This window comes from Anomaloglossus baeobatrachus, assembly GCF_048569485.1.
Source record: "Anomaloglossus baeobatrachus isolate aAnoBae1 chromosome 5 unlocalized genomic scaffold, aAnoBae1.hap1 SUPER_5_unloc_14, whole genome shotgun sequence".
Taxonomy (NCBI): domain Eukaryota; kingdom Metazoa; phylum Chordata; class Amphibia; order Anura; family Aromobatidae; genus Anomaloglossus; species Anomaloglossus baeobatrachus.
The window spans coordinates 718,903-738,637 of record NW_027441789.1 but is presented as its reverse complement, the minus strand read 5'-3'; the positions used below and the strand labels follow the sequence as shown (position 1 = coordinate 738,637).

The window sequence follows — 19,735 nt, the reverse complement described above, 5'->3', positions numbered from 1 at the left end:
TGACTCTAGCATTTCTCTCCTTAGCATTCCTCATCCAGACCAAAGGGGAGTGGTCTGTCACCAGGCGAAAGTGTCGCCCCAGCAGGTAGTAGCGTAGGGATTCCAGAGCCCATTTGATGGCCAGGCACTCCTTCTCCACTATGCTATAGTTCTTCTCTGCCGGGGTGAGTTTTCTACTCAAATAGGTGACCGGGTGCTCTTCTCCATCTACCTCCTGGGACAGAACTGCACCCAGACCCACCTCAGAGGCATCTGCCTGTACTATAAACTCCTTTTGAAAGTCAGGGTTGACAAGGACAGGCTGACCACATAGGACTACCTTTAGCCCCTGAAAGGCTTCCTCTGCTTGTGTATTCCAGTGGACCATGACTGACTTCTTCCCTTTTAAAAGATCGGACAAAGGCGCCGACCGTCCAGCAAAATTGGGTATGAATCGTCGGTAATACCCCATTATACCCAGAAAGGCTCTTACCTGTTTTGTGGTAAGGGGACGAGGCCAGTTTTGAATGGCTTCGATTTTGTTTACTTGTGGCTTGATAACCCCTTGGCCTATCACATACCCCAAGTAACGGGCTTCTTTGAGACCCAAAGAACATTTGCTTGGATTCGCCGTCAGACCAGCAGCTCTGAGCGAATCCACTACCGCTTGTACCTGAGATAAGTGGGTGCTCCAGTCACTGCTATAGATGATGTCATCCAAATATGCGGAGGCATATGGTTGATGGGGTTCTAACACTATGTCCATTAATCTCTGAAACGTGGCCGGAGCCCCATGTAAACCAAATGGCAAGACGACATAGTGATAGAGCCCCCCTGGCGTGACAAAAGCGGTCTTTTCTTTTGCCGCCTCTGTCAGCGGCACCTGCCAGTAACCTTTAGTGAGATCGAGAGTCGTGAAGTACTGGGCCCGTCCCAGTCTCTCTATCAGCTCGTCGACCCTGGGCATGGGATACATATCAAACTTTAATACCTCATTTAACTTTCGGAAGTCATTACAGAATCTTAAAGAACCGTCTGGTTTCGGGATCAGCACAATGGGACTGGCCCATTCGCTCGTGGATTTTTCAATAACCCCTAGTTGGAGCATCTTTTTTACCTCCTCCGCAATGGCTTGCCTACGAGCCTCTGGTACCCGGTATGGCCTCAGGCGTACCCTTACTTGAGGCTCGGTGACAATATCATGGTGGATTACGGTTTTTCGGCCGGGTAGGCTTGAGAACACATCCGTATTCCGCTGCACTAATCTCCGAGACTCCCGTCTCTGCTGTTTTGAGAGAGAATCCCCTATCCTCACTCCCAATTCATCATCAGGGGACTCCTCCTTTGTTGTTGTCAAGGCACCTGAAAAGGTTACGTCAGCCACCATACATTCCCTGTCTTTCCACGCCTTCAGCAGGTTTACATGGTAGATTTGCTCTGGTTTTCTTCTACCTGGCTGATACACCTTATAGTTTACTTCCCCCACTTTCTCCCGGATCTCATAGGGACCTTGCCATTTGGCTAACAACTTACTTTCTGCAGTAGGTATTAGAACTAAGACACGATCTCCCGGTTTAAAAGACCTGATGGAGGCCTTTCTATTATACTGAGTACTTTGGGCTGCCTGAGCATCCAGCAAATGCTCTTTAACAATGGGCATTATTGCTGTGATACGATCCTGCATACCCATAACGTATTCCACTGTGCTTTTGTGAGGGGTGGGCTCCTGTTCCCAAGTTTCCTTAACTATATCCAGCAGTCCCCGCGGATATCTGCCATACAGTAACTCAAATGGCGAGAACCCGGTGGAAGATTGTGGGACCTCGCGGATAGCGAACATTAAATAGGGTAATAACATGTCCCAATCTTTCCCCTCTTTGGAGACCACCTTTTTCAACATAGCCTTCAGAGTTTTATTAAAACGTTCCACTAGACAATCAGTCTGGGGATGGTACACTGACGTGCGTAGCTGCTTGATCTGGAGGAGTTTGCACAGTTCCTTTGTAATTTTAGACATAAAAGGGAGTGCCCTGATCGGTCAGGATTTCTTTGGGTAACCCCACGCGACAGAACATAGCAAACAACTCCTGAGCAATAAGCCTCGCCGAGGTGTGACGCAGTGGAATGGCCTCCGGATAACGTGTCGCGTAATCCATCACTACCAGGATGTGCTGGTGACCACGGGCTGATTTTACAATGGGTCCGATCAGATCCATAGCAATCCGCTCAAAAGGCACCTCTATAATGGGTAAAGATATCAGAGGACTACGGAAACGGTGCGTTGGTGCGGTCAACTGACAAACTGGGCAGGACTCACAGAACCTCTTAATTTCTGCGCCGACCCCTGGCCAGTAAAACCGCTGAAACATGCGCTCCCGCGTTTTCTCTTCACCTAGGTGCCCACTCATTAGGTGGTTATGAGCCAATTCCAAGGTTTGACGGCGGTACGGCTGAGGGACCACCAACTGTTCCACTATTTCCCCCCGGATTGTATCAACCCGATAGAGCAACTCTCGCTTTAGAGCCATGTAGGGAGTTTCCAGCCTAGCACCAGGCCGCTGGGGTACCCCATCAATTACCTGTACATTTCCACGTCCAGGAGCCAATGTGGGGTCCCGGAGCTGTGCTGTTCCGAAATTATCTGGAGACACGTTCAACTCCGGGATTGCCTTGGGTGGCTCAACCTCTCCTGCCATTACCTCTAGGGGGAACCTAGCAGGGTTACACTCTGTCCCTATACTGGTGACCCCTACGGCAGGTATCCCTGAGTCGGGATCGTCCGGCTCAGGGCCTGGTTCAATCATACACCTCGGAGGGCTAGGTCGCCTCCCACATAATGTCCAGAACAGGGGCAAGTCTCTTCCCAAAATAACAGCATATGGAAGTCTTTTCATCAGCCCCACTTCATGTTGAACCTCTCCACACGAGGTAGCAATGGTGACCCTTTCCATAGGGTATTCACGTAGGTCTCCATGAATACAAAGTACCCCTACTTTATGTCCCGTAGGGTTTTCCCCAGAGACCAAGGAGGCATGTACAAGAGTCACTAAACTTCCTGAGTCCAACAAAGCCTCTGCTGTATAGCCATTAACACGTACTTTGCAGAGATGGGGCTCCTCCCCCATAGTAACAGTGCTTACGGTACAAACAGTATGGGCATACATTGATACCCGGCGAGCGTACCGGCAGTCCATGGGTTCTGATGTGAGTGGGCACTGTGCCATCACATGCCCGAGCTGATGGCACCGCCAGCACATAACAGCAGAGGTGTCCCTGTTTCGGGTGTCTGACTTTGGGGAACCGGGACTCCGGCTGACCTTAGTCTGGGGTTTACTCTCTGCCAGGGCTGAAGACGGGTCAGCACCCGAGGAGGGACGGGAGTCTTTTACCAACTGTGAAGGGGGCGTATCCCTACGGAGTGCTCGCCGTGAAGCAGAGTCCCGGACCAACTCCTGGGTAGCTGTGTAGCGTTCCACCAAATTCACTAGCTGGTCTAGGGTACCTGGGTCCCCCTGTCCCACCCACCGTTGAATGGGGGCTGGCAAAGTCCGCACAAACCGTTCAATCACCACCCGCTCAATCATCTGTCCGGGGTTCAAGGTCTCCGGCTGCAGCCATTTTTTTACAAGGTCCAGTAAGACATGGGCCTGTGAGCGTGCAGGTTTTCCCTCCTCAAAGGACCACTGATTCACTCGTTGGGCCCGGAGATAAGTGTTAACCCCCATTCGTGCAAGGATCTCACCTTTCAGTGTGCCATAGTCCTTGGCATCCTCCGTGCTGAGATCCAGGTAGGCTTTTTGGGGTTCACCTACCAAGAACGGGGCCACGACATCAGTCCAACGGTCGATAGACAATTTCTCTCGCTCAGCGGTCCTCTCAAACACGGAGAGAAAGGCTTCTGGGTCATCCTCCGAACTCATCCTCGTAAGTGCTGCCCTTACTCTGTCCTGGGCCGCAGGAAGGACTGGATGACCTGGAGTTACCGCTGGGAGCGCTTCTCGCAGAGCAGAAAGCTGCTTAGCCAACAAGCTGTTTGTCTCCTGTTGCTGAACGAACGCCCGCTGGAGCTGGACATTGGTTTGTTGCTGCTGAGCATTAGCCTGGGCCAGCTGCTTTACAAGATCCTCCATAGTGGCTGCTGAGTTAAACTGTAACTTTGCAGGCTTGATCATAAACATGTGAAAACTGGGTTGTTGCCCCTAGCAACCAGGCTGCAACGCCTGTAAGCTTCGTGGACCCGCCGATCCACCGCAAACAGTCAGTAAAAAAAAATAAAAAATCCTTTTTTTTTTTTCCCCCGGGTAAGTTTCTCTTAGGCCATTGCCCTTAGCAACCAGGCTGCCATGCCCGCATTCTCCACCATAATGTGAGGTAGCAGCGTTGCTTGGGCAAAAACGTGAGGCAGTGAGGCAGCAGCGTGTTCACACCAACAGTCTATTTATTGTTGCAGCATAAATAGATCAAATTTCCCACTGTCAAAGTCTCTTCCGGATCACAGCCGGTGCATATAGACAAATTCTTTGCATCAAAAAGTCTTGTTACCTTAGGACCCCGTTAACCACAGGGATCTGTGTAAGGTTCTCCTAGGCTCACACTCTTGGCCTGTGTTCACTCCACACAGAGCCAGCCCAGCTCACACGGCGTGTGTTAGCTTCACCAAGCCTGGCTCTCAACTGAGACACACCCTGCTGTGCTCTGCATGATTTTAAACGAAAATGCCGGACATGAGAATTGCTACAAAACCTGGACTGGGAGGAGGGATCTGTCTCCCTGTTACCCTTTGTGCTATACTCCCAGTAATAGCTATAGCAAACTCAGAGGGTTTCCAGACACATTCTGGGGGACACATAGCGGTCTTCAAATATTACCCCTGTCACTGCCTCACAATATATATATACACACATTTCGTATCACTGTGTTCAGAAACGCACGATATATCAAAACATAAAATCACTTAATCTGATCGGTAAACTGTGTAGCGGGCAAAAAATTCCAAACACCAAAATTAAATTGTTTGGTCGCTACAAATTTTGCGCTAAATGCAATAACAGGCAATCAAAACGTAGCATCTGTGCAAAAGTAGTACCGTTAAAAAAACGTCAGCCTAAGACGCACAAAATAAGCAGTCACTGAGCCATAGATCCCGAAAATTGAGAACGCTACGGGTCACGGAATATGGCGTAAAACGTACACCACTTTTTTCGAACAAACTTCAGATTTTTTTTAACCCCTTAGATAAAAGTAAAGCTATATATGTTTGGTGTCTACGAACTCGCACCTACCTGAGGCATCACACCGACACATCAGTGTTACAATATAATAAACAGTGTGAATAAAATATCTCAAAAACAATAATGCTATTGCACTTTATTTTGCAATTTTTCCGCATTTGGAATTTTTTTTCCGTTTTCCAGTACACTACATGGTAAAACTCATGGTTTTATTTAAAAATACTACTTATTCTGCAAAAAAAGACCTCACATGACCATATTGACTGAAAGATAAAAAAGTTACGACTATCGGAAGAAGAATCGCGAAAAAAAAAAACGGAAAATGCAAAATTGGCCAGTCGTGCAGGGGTTAAAACGGCTTCTTCACTGTGTGAATTTCTTGGTGAATAACAAGATGACATTTCTGTGTAAAACATTTCCCACATTCTGAACAGGAGTATGGCTTCTCACCTGTGTGAAGTCTCTGGTGTCTAACAACTTGTGATCTACTTGTAAAACATTTCCCACATTCTGAACATGAATATGGCTTCTCCCCTGTGTGAGTTCTGTGATGTGTGGTAAGATTTGATTTAACTGCAAAACCTTTTCCACATTCTGAACAACAAAAAGGCTTTTCCCCTGTGTGAAGTTTCTGGTGATCAACAAGACTTGATTTCCAGGTAAAATGTTTCCCACATTTTGAACATGAAAATGGCTTCTCCCCCGTGTGAGTTCTCTGATGTCCAACAAAAACTGATTTCTGTAAATAACATTTCCCACATTCTGAACATGAATATTTCTTCTCCCCTGTGTGAGTTCTTTGGTAACTAACAGACTCTGAAGAAACTCCTATATCCCATGTGTGAATTTTTTGATGGATTTTTTTAATTTCTGGAGTTGAAAATGGCTTCTTTGCTGTAAGAGCACTTTGATTTTTAATGACCCTTTTGCCACATTTATTTTTCTTAATAGTCTGTGATGAATCAGAAGGTAAGACTTGTTTAAAACAAGCAGATGATAGATCTTTGCTGTGAAGGGAAGATGGTATATTTGGAATAATGGCATTCACTTCAGTTATATCTTGTATGATGTTAAGGTCATCTGATGTAAAAGTTGAAGATGTCAGTTGTGTTTCTGATCTCCTGGTACAGACATCTGGCAAGAATAAAAATTGTTTTTAATAATATATATAAAAAATGTAAGTATATAATTTGTAAAATAGCTGAAGAAATTGTGAGTTATTTAGCAAAGTATGATAATTTACTGAAACAAAAATCATTCACAATCTAACAGTGGACGTCAGAGCAGGAACCAGTAGACCATGATGTTCAACCCTTTTTGTTAATTTTGCCTCCCAAATATTGAAATAATAATCCACTAAATAATGTTTTCTAGGCCAAATTTTTACCAAAAAACTACTATTCCATCAGTGGAAAAACAGAGTGTTTTCACATTGGTTGTATCGGAAAGACTATTGAAAAGAGATATGGCCTCATAATCCTATCCAGCAAAATCTGTCCTCTCAAAGCCAAATGTCTTTGATGTTTCTCAGCCTTGCAGTGGCCCAAACACTGTTAGTATCCACATGTTTGTCATTTCCACAGGGAAGAAACCGCATAAATATTTACAGTTCGCGTGTCTCCTGGAGCACAAGCCGGGCACTATGTATTGGGCAATAAAATGACATATTTACTATTTTCACTATGCAACATCTACTCCATGCTAATTTCCATAAACTGCTTGTAGAGTCAAAATACCATGTTTTCCCAAAAATATGACACTGTTAGATTTGTCTTTGCCCTGAAAAATGCACTAGGGCTCATTTCCATTTTATGGCTTATTCTCCGTTGGGAAAATCCCCCCCCCCCCAAAAAAAAACCCCAAACAAAAACAGACCCCCACCTTCCCGTGAGAATTATACTTTCCAGATTCCGGACGTCTGCGTGGCTCCCAGGTCCTCTTGTGATCTTCAGCATGTGCTCCCAGCAGGTATGCTCCGTGTGGTCCTTCCCTGCTCTGGCAGACACTCACATACACACATCGTGCGCACACACGCACATTCACCTCATCCAGAGATACTGATTGCTTCTGGCAAGCAGAGAATCCTGGGACACAGTGCAATGGTGCGCAAGTGTAGCGCCCCTGAGCCACTCAGGGCACTACTAGATACTGCATCTTCACAAGGATGCAGGGCCTACCCTCTAAACCTGGAACACCAGTGCCTGTAACATCTACACACACACACACACACACACACACTAAAATCCTAGTTTCCATGACACACCAGGGGGCCTGGACTAGTCAGACACTGGGGAATGGCCAACTATAGGGCGGAGCTAGACCAGGCGACTAGACAGCCTGGTGGGAGTGGACAAGACAGAACAGTAGTGCACAGTGAAGGAGAGTGAGGTGCCTTGAGCTGGGTCATGTAACAGTGACCCGGGGGCACAGGAGAGTGGTTGCCTGGGCGGGTACACCAGAGTACCGCTGGGACCAGAGCACCGACGGGGCACAGATCTCTAGGTCAGGCGATAGTTTCATACGGCCTGGCAAATACCTGCACAGTGAGGGGACCTTTACGGACCTCACTGCCCCACAGATCCGGGGGCACCAGCAGTAAAGCAAGGATCAGGGTTCAGGACACAGACCAGCCCTACAGGATCCACACTGCCCGCCATATGGACAAGGAGACTGGCACAATAAGGGACAGTTGGCCCCCAAAACGCTTCAAGGTACGGGGACCCAAAACACAATGAGGGTGCCGGGAACAGAGCAAAGTAATCAAGCTGGCACTGGAAATACAGGGACCTGAACCAGCTGTCCAAGGGTCCAAGAGTGAGTACAGACTGTGAATTACAACCCCGGTGTGGCCTCCTTTACTCCGGCACGTCTACCATATAGCTCCCTGGGCTGAGCCCTACCTGCGGAGGGCCTACCACCACAGCTGCCATTGCCACCAGCCCTAGGGATAGCCAACCCAGCAGCGGCGGTTCCATCGTCCTAACTGCAACCCGCAGGTTAGCGGAACGGCGGCATTACAGAAGCGAACGGGCGGCCTGTAGTGCATATGTAGCGGAAGTGTGAAAGCACCCTGATGCTGCCACTGTTTTAGAACTCCAAAGCACTTGCTTTACTGTCATTTTTGAGAGCGCTTTTGTGAGCGCTCTCGGTAATGACCCATAAGATACAGGCTATTGATGAACGCTAAGTGCTCAAAAATAGCTCCTGTAATAAAATTAAAAAAAAAGAGCTGGCCGAAACAACACCTCGCTTTTCTAGCCATTGACTTATATATTCAAAATTGGCAATCTTCTTAGCGATTTTCCAGTGCTTAGCACTTGGGTAAGTGCCTACTGTGAAAGAGGTCTTAGGGCTAAAACACAAGGCCGAAATTCCCTGCCTAATTTGGGGCCGAAACATCTGGGGGCAAAAAGCTGGGGGCGAAATATCCATGGGCGAACTGCTGTTGGCGAAATGTGCGGGGGCGAAATGGGCGAAACATCCTGGGGGCGAAACATCCGGGGCGAACTGCTGGGGGCGAAACATCTGGGGGCAAAACATCGGGGGGCTAACTGCTGGGGGCGAAACATCCTGGGGGCGAAATGCTGGGGGTGAAATGTTCGGGTGCAAAGTGTACCTGGGGGTGAAATGCTGGGGACGAAATGTTGGGGGCGAAACTTCCAACTCCCCCTCCATGTACCCACTGTGGGGTAATCCTAACCTCCCTCATATGTTACAGTTAAGGTCCAGTCACACATAACGAGATAGTTAACGAGATCGTTACTACGTCACAGTTTCCGGATCGTTGTTAAATCGTTGGTGAGATGTCACACAGTCATTTTCCCAACAACTTTAGTAACGATGTAGCGACCTGTATAACGATCTCGTTGGTCGATGGGACCCTGTCACACAGCAGCTATGTAAAGATTCTGACCTCGAATAGGGGCGTAGTGTTTGACGCTGTAAGCCACGTAGGTGTGCATATGCGTTACCTTTTCCACACCCCTCTGCTCCGATTGCTGGCCAATACTGCGTTCTGATTAGGCGTCCGGCCTAGAACGCAACTTTGTATCGCTTCATCCTTTGTCCCTTTTTGAGCAGGTTCTATCCTCAAAGCAAGGCTCAAAAAGGAACGAAGCATGAAGCGATACCCAATCAGAACGCAGTACTGTTCTCAGCGCCAACCAATCAGTGCAGAGGGGGCGCGGAAAAGGTGACGCAAGTACACGCCTACGTGTCACACTTTAAGCTCTCATCTAGGTCGTTAAGGAGATCGCTGGTAGGTGTCAAACATACAGATCCATCCGGCCCAACAGGACTCCAACGAGCAAAAAATGGCCCAGGACATTCAGCAACGACCAACGATCTCACAACAGGGGGCGGATCGTTGGTGCATGTCAAACATAACGAGATCGCTGGTGAAGTCGTTGTTTCGTCACAGAAACTGTGACGTAACAACGATGTCGTTAGCGATCTCGTTATGTGTGAAGTGGCCTTTACCCTGTGCTGAACTTTGGATATAAACGCCCCTATCAGCACATTCATCAGAAGGGAGAGAAGTAAGATCCATCAATAGGAGGCCGAGATTCTAGGAAGATGGATTCATTGCTCTCAGTTGGAGAAACAATAAGAACCTTGTAGTTATGATACTTATTAATGGCAGATAAAGATAAAATAAATGATGTTACAGAGCAAGCTTTCCAGACTACTGAGGTCTCATCAACTACAAGATTATTATTTTGTTTCTCCCACTGAGAGCAATCAATCTTTATTCACCTGGAGAACACGGCACCAAACTAAGAATCTAGGAGGTCACCAGCATCATTACCCTCCGCTTTCTCATAGGCGTCCACCATACTGATAAGATTCTTCTTCCCATGATTTCTAAGTTGTCTGCACATTCTGCGTACACTGTCATTTGGCTTTACAGATTAGAGATCTGGGCAGCTAAGGGTCAACATCTTCTAATTTCAGGGGATAGGATGGATCCTACCTGTAAGATCTGAAAGATACAGATCTCACTCCAACAGAAGAGCGTCCAATGCCCAAAATAATCGGGACAGTTTTGTGTGGAGGAGCATGTGGTGGTCTAGCAGCAGAATGGTGACCATTTAATATGGCGGGACTACAACCCTGATAAAGCAGCAACAGCCAGTGACTAAGAAGAATCTGTGACTACTCTACATTTAGTGGTCACTACTCACCTGGGTAGTCATATGTAGGAATCTCCTCTTTACTCCGCTCATCACCCCTCACATATGCCTCTGTAGTATTAATATAGGGCAGATCTTCATCCTGAAACAAATATTGTAAAAGTCACAGACAGATGGAGAAGTCCCATCTATGATCAGCTCTAATCCTGCCATCTCCACCGCTCTCATTACACAAGTATAACACATATAATACTGGAGGATAAAACAAGACTGAGCACAAGACCTTCACAGCCGTCTACACATCATAGGGAGATTTCATGGCACCTTCTCTCCATCTACCTGATGATCCTGAGGAACATCGGGATCTTCTTGTTTACAGTCCTGTGGGAGAAGAGGACGGGGACATCTCTCTGGTGTTGTCCTCTTACTGGATAGAACTGGAGGAGACACATACAGGGACTGAATCCATTCCTTACATACAGATAATTATAGGCCGTGTGTATTTAGCCCTGTCTATTACCTGGTGATGTGAGGGGCTGGGGATCCTCCATCATGACGTCCTTGTACAGATCTTTGTGTCCTTCTAAATACTCCCACTCCTCCATGGAGAAATAGACGGTGACGTCCTGACACCTTATAGGAACCTGACACATACAATGATACCGTCACCCTCGATCCCTTCATAGCGTTACTGTATAATGTCCCAGCATTCCCAGGAGTGTCACCTCTCCAGTCAGCAGCTCAATCATCTTGTAGGTGAGTTCTAGGATCTTCTGGTCATTGATGTCCTCATGTATCAGGGGGGGTGAGGTGGAGGCCCCGTGATTGGGCTCAGGGGTCTTCCCCATCCCTCAGACACAGGGGCCTGACAGCGCTCACTAGAGGTCTTCTTCACTACTGTGTAATCCTGGTTATGGAGAGACACAGTAATAAATCTCACTCCAGACATTTCCAGAGTCCTCACCTCTCCAGTTCTGTCCATCTGTTATTCCCATAGATAAGAATGATGTAATGTGACGTCATCAGAATCTCTCACCTCTCCAGTAAGCCGGAAGAGGATCTCTAGGGTGAGGTGTAATATCCTCTCCGCCATCTTGTCCCTGTCCATATCCATCCTTCACGGGGCAATCAGGAGAATTCTCTTATATAGAAGATCTCCACTGAGAGGATCCGATATTGTAGAGATCTGAATGGGGAGAAGATGACGATGTAACATCATAAAGAATCCGCTGTAATAATACAATTACTGGAGAGAATAAGGGGAAACATATAATGAGAACATTCTGAGGGAACATTATACTGTGGGGAGAGAAAGGGGCCGAGGACCGAGGGCAGAAAGGGGCCAGGGACTGAGGGCAGAAAGGGGCCAGGGACCGAGGGCAGAAAGGGGCAGAGGACTGAGGGCAGAAAGGGGCAGAGGGCGGAAAGTGGCCAAGGACCGAGGGCACAAAGGGGCCAAGGACCGAGGGCACAAAGGGACCAAGGACCGAGGGCACAAAGGGACCGAGGGCAGAAAGGGGCCGAGGACCGAGGGCAGAAAGGGGCCAGGGACCGAGGGCAGAAAGGGGCCAGGGACCGAGGGCAGAAAGGGGTCGAGGACCGAGGGCGGAAAGGGGCCAGGGACCGAGGGCGGAAAAGGGCCAGGGACAGAGGGCGGAAAGGGGCCAGGGACAGAGGGCGGAAAGGGGCCAGGGACAGAGGGCGGAAAGGGGCCAGGGACCGAGGGCGGAAAGGGGCCAGGGACCGAGGGCGTAAAGGAGCCAAGGACCAAGGGCGGAAAGGGGCCAAGGACCGAGGGCGGAAAGGGACCAAGGACCGAGGGCGGAAAGGGGCCGAGGGCCGAGGACCGAGGGCAGAAAGGAGCCAGGGACCGAAGGCAGAAAGGGGCCGAGGGCAGAAAGGGGCCGAGGACTGAGGGCAGAAAGGGGCCGAGGACTGAGGGCAGAAAGGGGCCGAGGACTGAGGGCAGACAGGTTTCCTCACTTCCGGCCTCTCATAGTTGGGGCGTTTGTATCTATCAGAGGAAAAGGATCAAAAACCTCACGATTCATAGAAATCAGCGAGAGAAAAACAGCAAGAAAGTCTCAAAGCTGAAGGGGTTAATGCCGCCTGCCCCAGTAATGGGGAACCTCCACACACCTCCACCTGCAGAGCCGCACACTAGATATATAATACCCTGCACCTACCTCCACCTGCAGAGCCGCACACTAGATATATAATACCCTGCACCTACCTCCACCTGCAGAGCCGCACACTAGATATATGGCTGCTCTGTGCTTACAGGACCTGTGATGATGTCACATGGATGGGAGGAGTCAGGGGTCACATGATCAGCTCCTCAGTGTAGTCCTATATTGGCGTGTGCACACACACACACTGGATGAGGTGCGGTGTCAGTGGATGGTTATAGTTAACCCCTGTTGCGTATGTATGTGACCCCTGTTGCGTATGTATGTGACCCCTTCACACTCTTATTTCAATCTTTACTTTATTGAATTCTTTATTGATAAGTTCAGGTGAGGAGAAGATTTGTTGAGCGACTTTAAAATAAAGACGTTTGGACCTGATCGGTCTTGAACACAAGTCGCTGAAAATGTGTGTATGACGTATATGGAGCAGAGTCGCATGTGTACGATGTCTACGGGACAGCGCTATGTGTGTACGATGTCTATGTGACGCCCTGGGCAAGCCAGGGGTCACAGGTCACAACACCACCACACCCTACATCCCAGTTAGGAACACCAAGGCTATTAAAATCCTTGTTGCCTTCCTCCAGGGGCTGATGTTCACACCAGGGGGTGGGCCAGGCGGTTGGCTCCGCCCACCGAGGAGGACACAGCTCTGGAGGCGGGAAGAACCAGTCAGTCAAGCTAGGGACCTGAAGGAGAAAACAGTGAAGATCAGTTTAGGAAGTGAAAGTAGAAGGAAGTGAAGTAGTAGTGGAGCAAAGGAGAAAAGGAGTAAAAGGGAGAGCAGAAAGACCTGAAGTTAGTCCAGCTAAGTGCAGGACAGTGACAGCAAGGTCAGCAGACGGCGGTGATAGTCTGGAGGGGGACTGCTTGGAGGTTGCTGGAAGGACCGCGGACGGGTGGTGGCCCGGCGGTCTGGAGCAGTATACGAAGGACAGTCAGCACCAGGGCAGGGGCCTCTCGGACCCCGGCAAGGCTAGGAGTCGCCAGAATTTGCCGAATCCGTCAGTGAAGGGGACGTTGATCCCCCAACAACCAAGTCCCGACTGAAGGCAACAGTCCAACCATTGAGGAGAAACACCGCCACCGCCAGGGCACCAGTTTCTCAGGGCCAGCGCCTGCGGGCAAAGTAGGGCTCCTCCGGCCCATATCCAAGTCGGGGAGCGGGTTACCGGTGGGAACCCATCGCTACCAACACAGAAACACTAGGTGCAGGTCAAAGGGACATCACCGTTACCTACTGGGAGAGCAAGTGCAGCCGTCCGTGGGAACCGTCTTTCCAGCCGTGTGGTTTACCGTAAAACTGTGTCAACGTCTCAGGCTGAGTGAGTACCACAGTGCCGCAAGGCACAGCGCTGCCCCCGCGTCCCTGCGCCCACCAGGCCCTGCACCTTCCACACCATCACTGGGCCCCGGGATCACCAACCCCTACCCACGGAGGGGCAACACAACACCTGGCTGCTCCGCATCACCACTCCCGGGATCCCCATATTGAGCAGCGGTGGTGCTACATATCACCACAACCGTGGGTGGCGTCACGGACAATAAACCATCCCCACACCCAACAACCCCCCTTTCACTCACGGGCGAGGAGCGCCGCTAGAGTCCCCAGGATCCGGCCCACCGCTCGAGCCACCGAGCAGCAGCAGGCCGCAGCAGCCGCGGCAGCCGGACCCGAGCAGCAGTGGGAGAGCGCGGCGTCCCCTCCTCCGCCCGCGACATCTACGTAGCGGAGCTGTGTATGTAGTGGAGCTGTGGGTGCATGATGTGTATGTAGCAGAGCCGTTTGTGCATGATGTGTATGTAGTGGAGGCGTGGGTGCATGATGTGTATGTAGTGGATACCCCCTTTTACCACTTTATTAATCCCCAAAACACCTGTGCAGGTCCAACATAATCCACACGAGGTCCTACGACGATTCAAGTTCTGCTACATGTAAAGTCACAGCGTGTGATCATGCCACATGACTATCCGCTGTGAGGTTCAGGCAGAGACTGAGCAGCAATCAGTGGTGTCGTCACTTAGGTTAGCCGCAGCCACAGCTGGAGATTCCCACGGTCCACCACTTGTGACCGTAGATAACTTGACCTCAGGTGACTTCAGTGACCTCAGCTGAATTCATTCACCACTCATCACGCGACTCACTCAGTCTGTGCCTGACCATCACAGTGTACATAGGAAATACTGTGGATAGAAGCGCAGAATAGGGTCTTACCAGGTAAGGTAACAGATAAGCCAAGGTAATTTAAACCCAGAACTGCTGCTTTTGAATCCAGTAATTTGCATGATTTCACGCCAAATTTCATTACCACATACAGTAATGACAGTGTTTTTATTAGAAATGTTTTGGAAAAACATTGGAACATGTTATTAAATGATCCTATTTTAAAGGATGTTATGCCTCCTCATCCAGGTATCACTTTTAAAAGGGCCCCTACCCTGAGAAATATTGTAGCCCCCAGCAGGTTGAGAAGGGCCATGGGTATGACATGCCCACCGGGTTCTTGGGGGTTACTCGTCACTGGGCCGGTGTTGGTTTGGGATGTCACAGCGGCCGGGCCTGGTTCCGTGACCCCGGCGGTGTCAATAATAGTGGGGATGGGGTGTGGAGTTTGCATTTGTGATGCCATCTGTGGCGTGCGGCCAAGTATTAGTCGCTGCTGCGGGAGGTCTTCTCTGGGGCGGATGATCACGTAGCTTGGATGGTACAGCTCTCCACAGGCAGAGCTCAGGCCCCAGGGAGGATGTGGGGAGTAGTAATTGCCTATGGCGCAGGGGTGCGATGATGGGAGCGTCGGCAGTGATGGGATGACACAGAGGTTGCAGTCAAACTTCTTTACTCACTAAGATTACACCGCCTTTGGAGTGCTGTGCTCTGCTGGTATGGGCTCCAGCCGATCCAGGATAGTTTGGAGGTCAAGGCCAGTGTTTCCTTCTGTGTGTCCTTTCTAGTGGTCTTCCCTGCATCCCAGCTTCTGAGCCGTGGAACGGGTCACGGGTGGTTGCTGCACTCCTCGTGAACCCTGGGATTACCCTTCTTCCTAAGAACGCGGGTCGAGTCTCCAGCTCTGGACCACGGGCCCCTTTCTATTCTGTCTTTTTTTCCTGACATTTCTTTTTGATGCATTCTTGACCCCCTTCCTGTGTGCCAACCTGGCACTAACTGAATTCTGTGTGAGATGGCTCCTAACTTCCCCTGAAGGTGCCCCGTCTCCTGGGTTGTTGAACTAGTGGACAGGAGGTTCCATACCTCATGATGGCCACCCCCGGCACCTACCCTGGCCCAGTCCCAGTGAAAGAGCTCCCGTGTTATGTGTTGGATGTGTTATGGTGGTTTACCGGTGATGACGTCCTCCGTATCCAAGATGAATGAGGTGCAGTACCCTGTGGCGCCTGAAGCTGCAGGGGCAACACAAGTACAGTGAACTCTGTGTTGCAAGCAGGCTCATATAGATGCTTTGCAAAAAAACTGTTTATTCTGTAAGTCAATCCAACATCCAAAATTAGAGGAAATCCTTTTGCTCTTCCTCTGGTTCGGAAGATTTTCTGATAAAGGGCCGTCTCAGATTCCAGTCTTATTTTATTGTATACCTGATAGAATGCGACTGTAATAAACAGTATGTGGGCAGGACCTCTCGAACACTCCATGCAAGTGTAATAAACAGTATGTGGGCAGGACCTCTCAGACACTCCACAACAGACTTCATTCCCACAGGCGGAATATTAAAACTCTTTTTTACTACATGGACTCTCTAGGCATTGTATGGTAGTTCATAATAAAAATATGGCTTTAAGGGTGACCCCATCGAACAAATCCCCCCTAATAGAGTGGAGGTATTAAATAAAAAGGAAACATTCTGGATATACAAATTAAACACTTTGAAGCCTATAGGTTTAAATGAGGTGACAGATCTGTGTTATTAATATAATTTTATCAATATATTTTTATTCAATTTAATAGATTTCTTGGTTTTATATTATTTATTTATATTATATTAATTTTATATTATCTTAATTCAGGTCCCGACTTTTAAATATGTTTCATTTTAATAATGTTTATATTTATACATTTACATAACTATAAATTGTATATGATTGATGTTAATGATTCATGTTTCTAATTGAGGGATGGGGTGCGTGATTATGGGGTCCTGTGTGTGGTTATGCCGGCACTGTCCTTCGCACTGTAGTCATGCGGGAGGGCTTCTCGTTTGAAGCTTGTGAACTTTCCGTAATCTGTGCAGACGCAGTGAGGTAATTCCCACGGTCTGAACTCTTTTAACCCCCACGCATGCGCGGTGTGGTTCTCTCCCACGGACCTGAACTCCTGTTACCCCTCACGCATGCGCACTCATGCTTTGCTCTGGCACTCGCTTTCTGAACCTTCACAGCTAGAATCACTATACTGAGGAATATAAATATATGGTGCACATCAACACTCCCCACCAATAACTAATATTATATAATTCCATTAAAATTCATTATTTCAACATTCCTTTTTGTTTTTAAAACTGAAGAAATGTTCATTAATTACATTCCTCCATGGATTTTTCTTCATTGCTTCCTGAGCGGCTTCATTTGCACAACATTAACACCCGCAGGCGGACCGCCACCTCCATGGCTTCTAACTGGGTCTGTTTAGGGCTCTTATACAAAAAGAAATGTTTTAAATGTTCTTACATATTGCTTTGTTTGCTTATATTAACTCCTTCTAGTACGTTAACCTCATATGTACGATTGCCGCACGCGATCTCTGCACACACACTGTATATTATGTCTGCACTACTATATGAAACCTCCCAACACTTCTTACCCATAAGGGCTTTCCTGCTCGTGGTCTCTGAACATTCGCACTGGATATCAATTTTTGCACAACCCGTCACTATACACACGCAATTTTTTATTTTTCTTCCGTTTTCTCCTTTTCACCTTTGATAAATAATACACGATTGTGAGATTCAAAGTTTTTCATTATTTTTATTTTTTTTCTACCTCTGTAATATCATCATCAATTTATTTTTTCACCCCTCCCTTTATTAACACAATAAATACCATAACCTTTCTTATCTTCCCATTGATTATCCTGATCCCCTATATAGAGCTGTGGATAGCGCCTCCAGCCAGTGCATTACTACGATCCCCAGTAAATCCACAGTTCTAGACTCTCAGCATTCTGTTATATTTCCAAGAAATATTTTTGCATTATTCCTTTTCTCTTTTTGCTTTTTGTTTTGTAATTTCTATATTGTTGCGATATTTGTTACTTCCAGGACTTTTAAAGTCGTCTTTTAATATAATATGCTTTAAATCTTGTTGCCGTTATTTGATAAGTCGATTGTCTCGCCAGAATTTGAAATACAGCAGGCGGTCCTCTGACGTATATATATATATATATATATATATATATATATATATATATATATATAGGTTCTTTCCTCTATAGTAGACTGTTGATTTTTCCTTGATGTCCTGATGAAGGAGACAGAGTTCTCTGAAATGCATCGACCTGAATAAAAGCATAAAGAGATGAAATAATCAACATCTTATTTTCTGGCGATAGAGCGGCATACACCCGATATCTCCCCCGATACATCTGAATTCGCTTTCCAGGGCTGCGGCTGCCGCCATCTGTTATGTGCGTTTAGGAGCTGTGTCTGGCACAACCCTTATAGATGAATGAAATTACCTTTGCTTATCTCTTTCCTTACCTGGTAAGACCCTATTCTGCGCTTCTATCCACAATATTTCCTACGCACACTGTGATGGTCAGGTACAGACTAAGTGAGTCGCGTGATGAGCTGTGAAGTTACCTGCGGTCACAAGTGGTGGACCGTGGGAACCTCCAGCTGTGGCCACGGCCAAACTGAGTGAAGTCACCACTGATCGCTGCTCAGTCTCTGCCTGAACCTCACACCAGGCGGTCATGTGCCATGATCACGCTGTGACTTTACATGTAGCAGAGCTTGAATCCTCGTGGGACCTCGTGTGGATTATGTTGGACCTGCACGGGTGTTTTGGGGATTAATAAAGTGGTAAAAGAGGGTATCCACTACATACACATCATGCACACACGGCACCGCTACATAGACGTCATGCACACATGGCTCTGTTACATACACAGCCCCACTATGTAGATATCATACACACATAGCACTGTCCCGTACACATCGTACACATGCGACTCTGCTCCATATACGTCATACACACATTTTCAGCGACTTGTGTTCAAGACCGATCAGGTCCAAATATTTTTCTTCTAAAGTCGCTCAATAAATCTTCTCCTCACCTGAGGTTATCAATAAAGAATTCAATAAAGCAAAGATTGAAATGAGTGTCTACGGGTCACATACATACGCAACAGGGGTCACATACATACGAAACAGTGGAGTACTATAACTGTCCACTGACACTGCGCCTCATCCCATCCAGTGTGTGCACACACGCCAATACATGAATACAGGACTACACTGAGGAGCTGATCATGTGACCCCTGACTCCTCCCCTCCATGTGACATCATCACAGGTCCTGTAAGCACAGAGCAGCCATATATCTAGTGTGCGGCTCTGCAGGTGGAGGTAGGTGCAGGGTATTATATATCTAGTGTGCGGCTCTGCAGGTGGAAGTGTGTGCAGGTTCCCCATTACTGGGGCAGGCGGCATTAACCCCTTCAGCTCTGAGACTTTCTTGAAGTTTTTCTTTCGCTGATTTCTATGAATCGTGAGGTTTTTGTTCCTTTTCCTCTGATAGATACAAACGCCCCAACTATGAGAGGCCGGAAGTGAGGAAACCTGTCTGCCCTCAGACCTCGGCCCCTTTCTGCCCTCAGACCTCGGCCCCTTTCTGCCCTCAGACCTCGGCCCCTTTCTGCCCTCAGACCTCGGCCCCTTTCTGCCCTCAGTCCTCGGCCCCTTTCTGCCCTCAGTCCCCGGCCCCTTTCTGCCCTCAGTCCTCGGCCCCTTTCTGCCCTCAGTCCCCGGCCCCTTTCTGCCCTCAGTCCATGGCCCCTTTCTGCCCTCAGTCCTCGGCCCCTTTCTACCATCGGTCCTCGGTCCCTTTTTGCCCTCGGTCCTTGGCCCCTTTCTGCCCTTGGCCCCTTTCTACCCTCGGTCCCTTTTTGCCCTTGGTCCTCGGCCCCTTTCTGCCCTCGGTCGTTGGCCCCTTTCTGCCCTCAGTCCTCAGCCCCTTTCTGCCCTCAGTCCTCAG

The 19,735-nt window shown here is 48.4% G+C and overlaps 1 protein-coding gene across 1 annotated transcript; it reads right to left on the bottom strand.

Moving 5' to 3' along the window:
• Positions 1 to 4,896: 4,896 nt before the first annotated feature.
• On the bottom strand, positions 4,897 to 17,379 carry LOC142258868 (uncharacterized). The gene is made up of 4 exons (XM_075331440.1): positions 17,345 to 17,379; positions 16,873 to 16,936; positions 10,394 to 10,484; positions 4,897 to 6,344 (listed from the first exon to the last, which is right to left on the bottom strand). Exons 1-4 carry the CDS (start codon positions 17,377 to 17,379, stop codon positions 5,560 to 5,562), a joined length of 975 nt encoding a protein of 324 aa, XP_075187555.1. The 3' UTR covers positions 4,897 to 5,559.
• Positions 17,380 to 19,735: the final 2,356 nt, after the last annotated feature.

Bases quoted from the DNA above. Each gene is read 5' to 3' on its own strand.
- LOC142258868 (XM_075331440.1), bottom strand. From the start codon at position 17,379: ATGTTCAGAGACCACGAGCAGGAAAGCCCTTATGG. The intron at 16,937-17,344 runs GTAAGAAGTGTT...TATATTCCTCAG, and splicing joins GAGCAGGAAAGCCCTTATGG to TATAGTGATTCTAGCTGTGA. The intron at 10,485-16,872 runs GTGAGGGGTAAC...TATTTGTTTCAG, and splicing joins CAAAGCATGAGTGCGCATGC to GATGAAGATCTGCCCTATAT.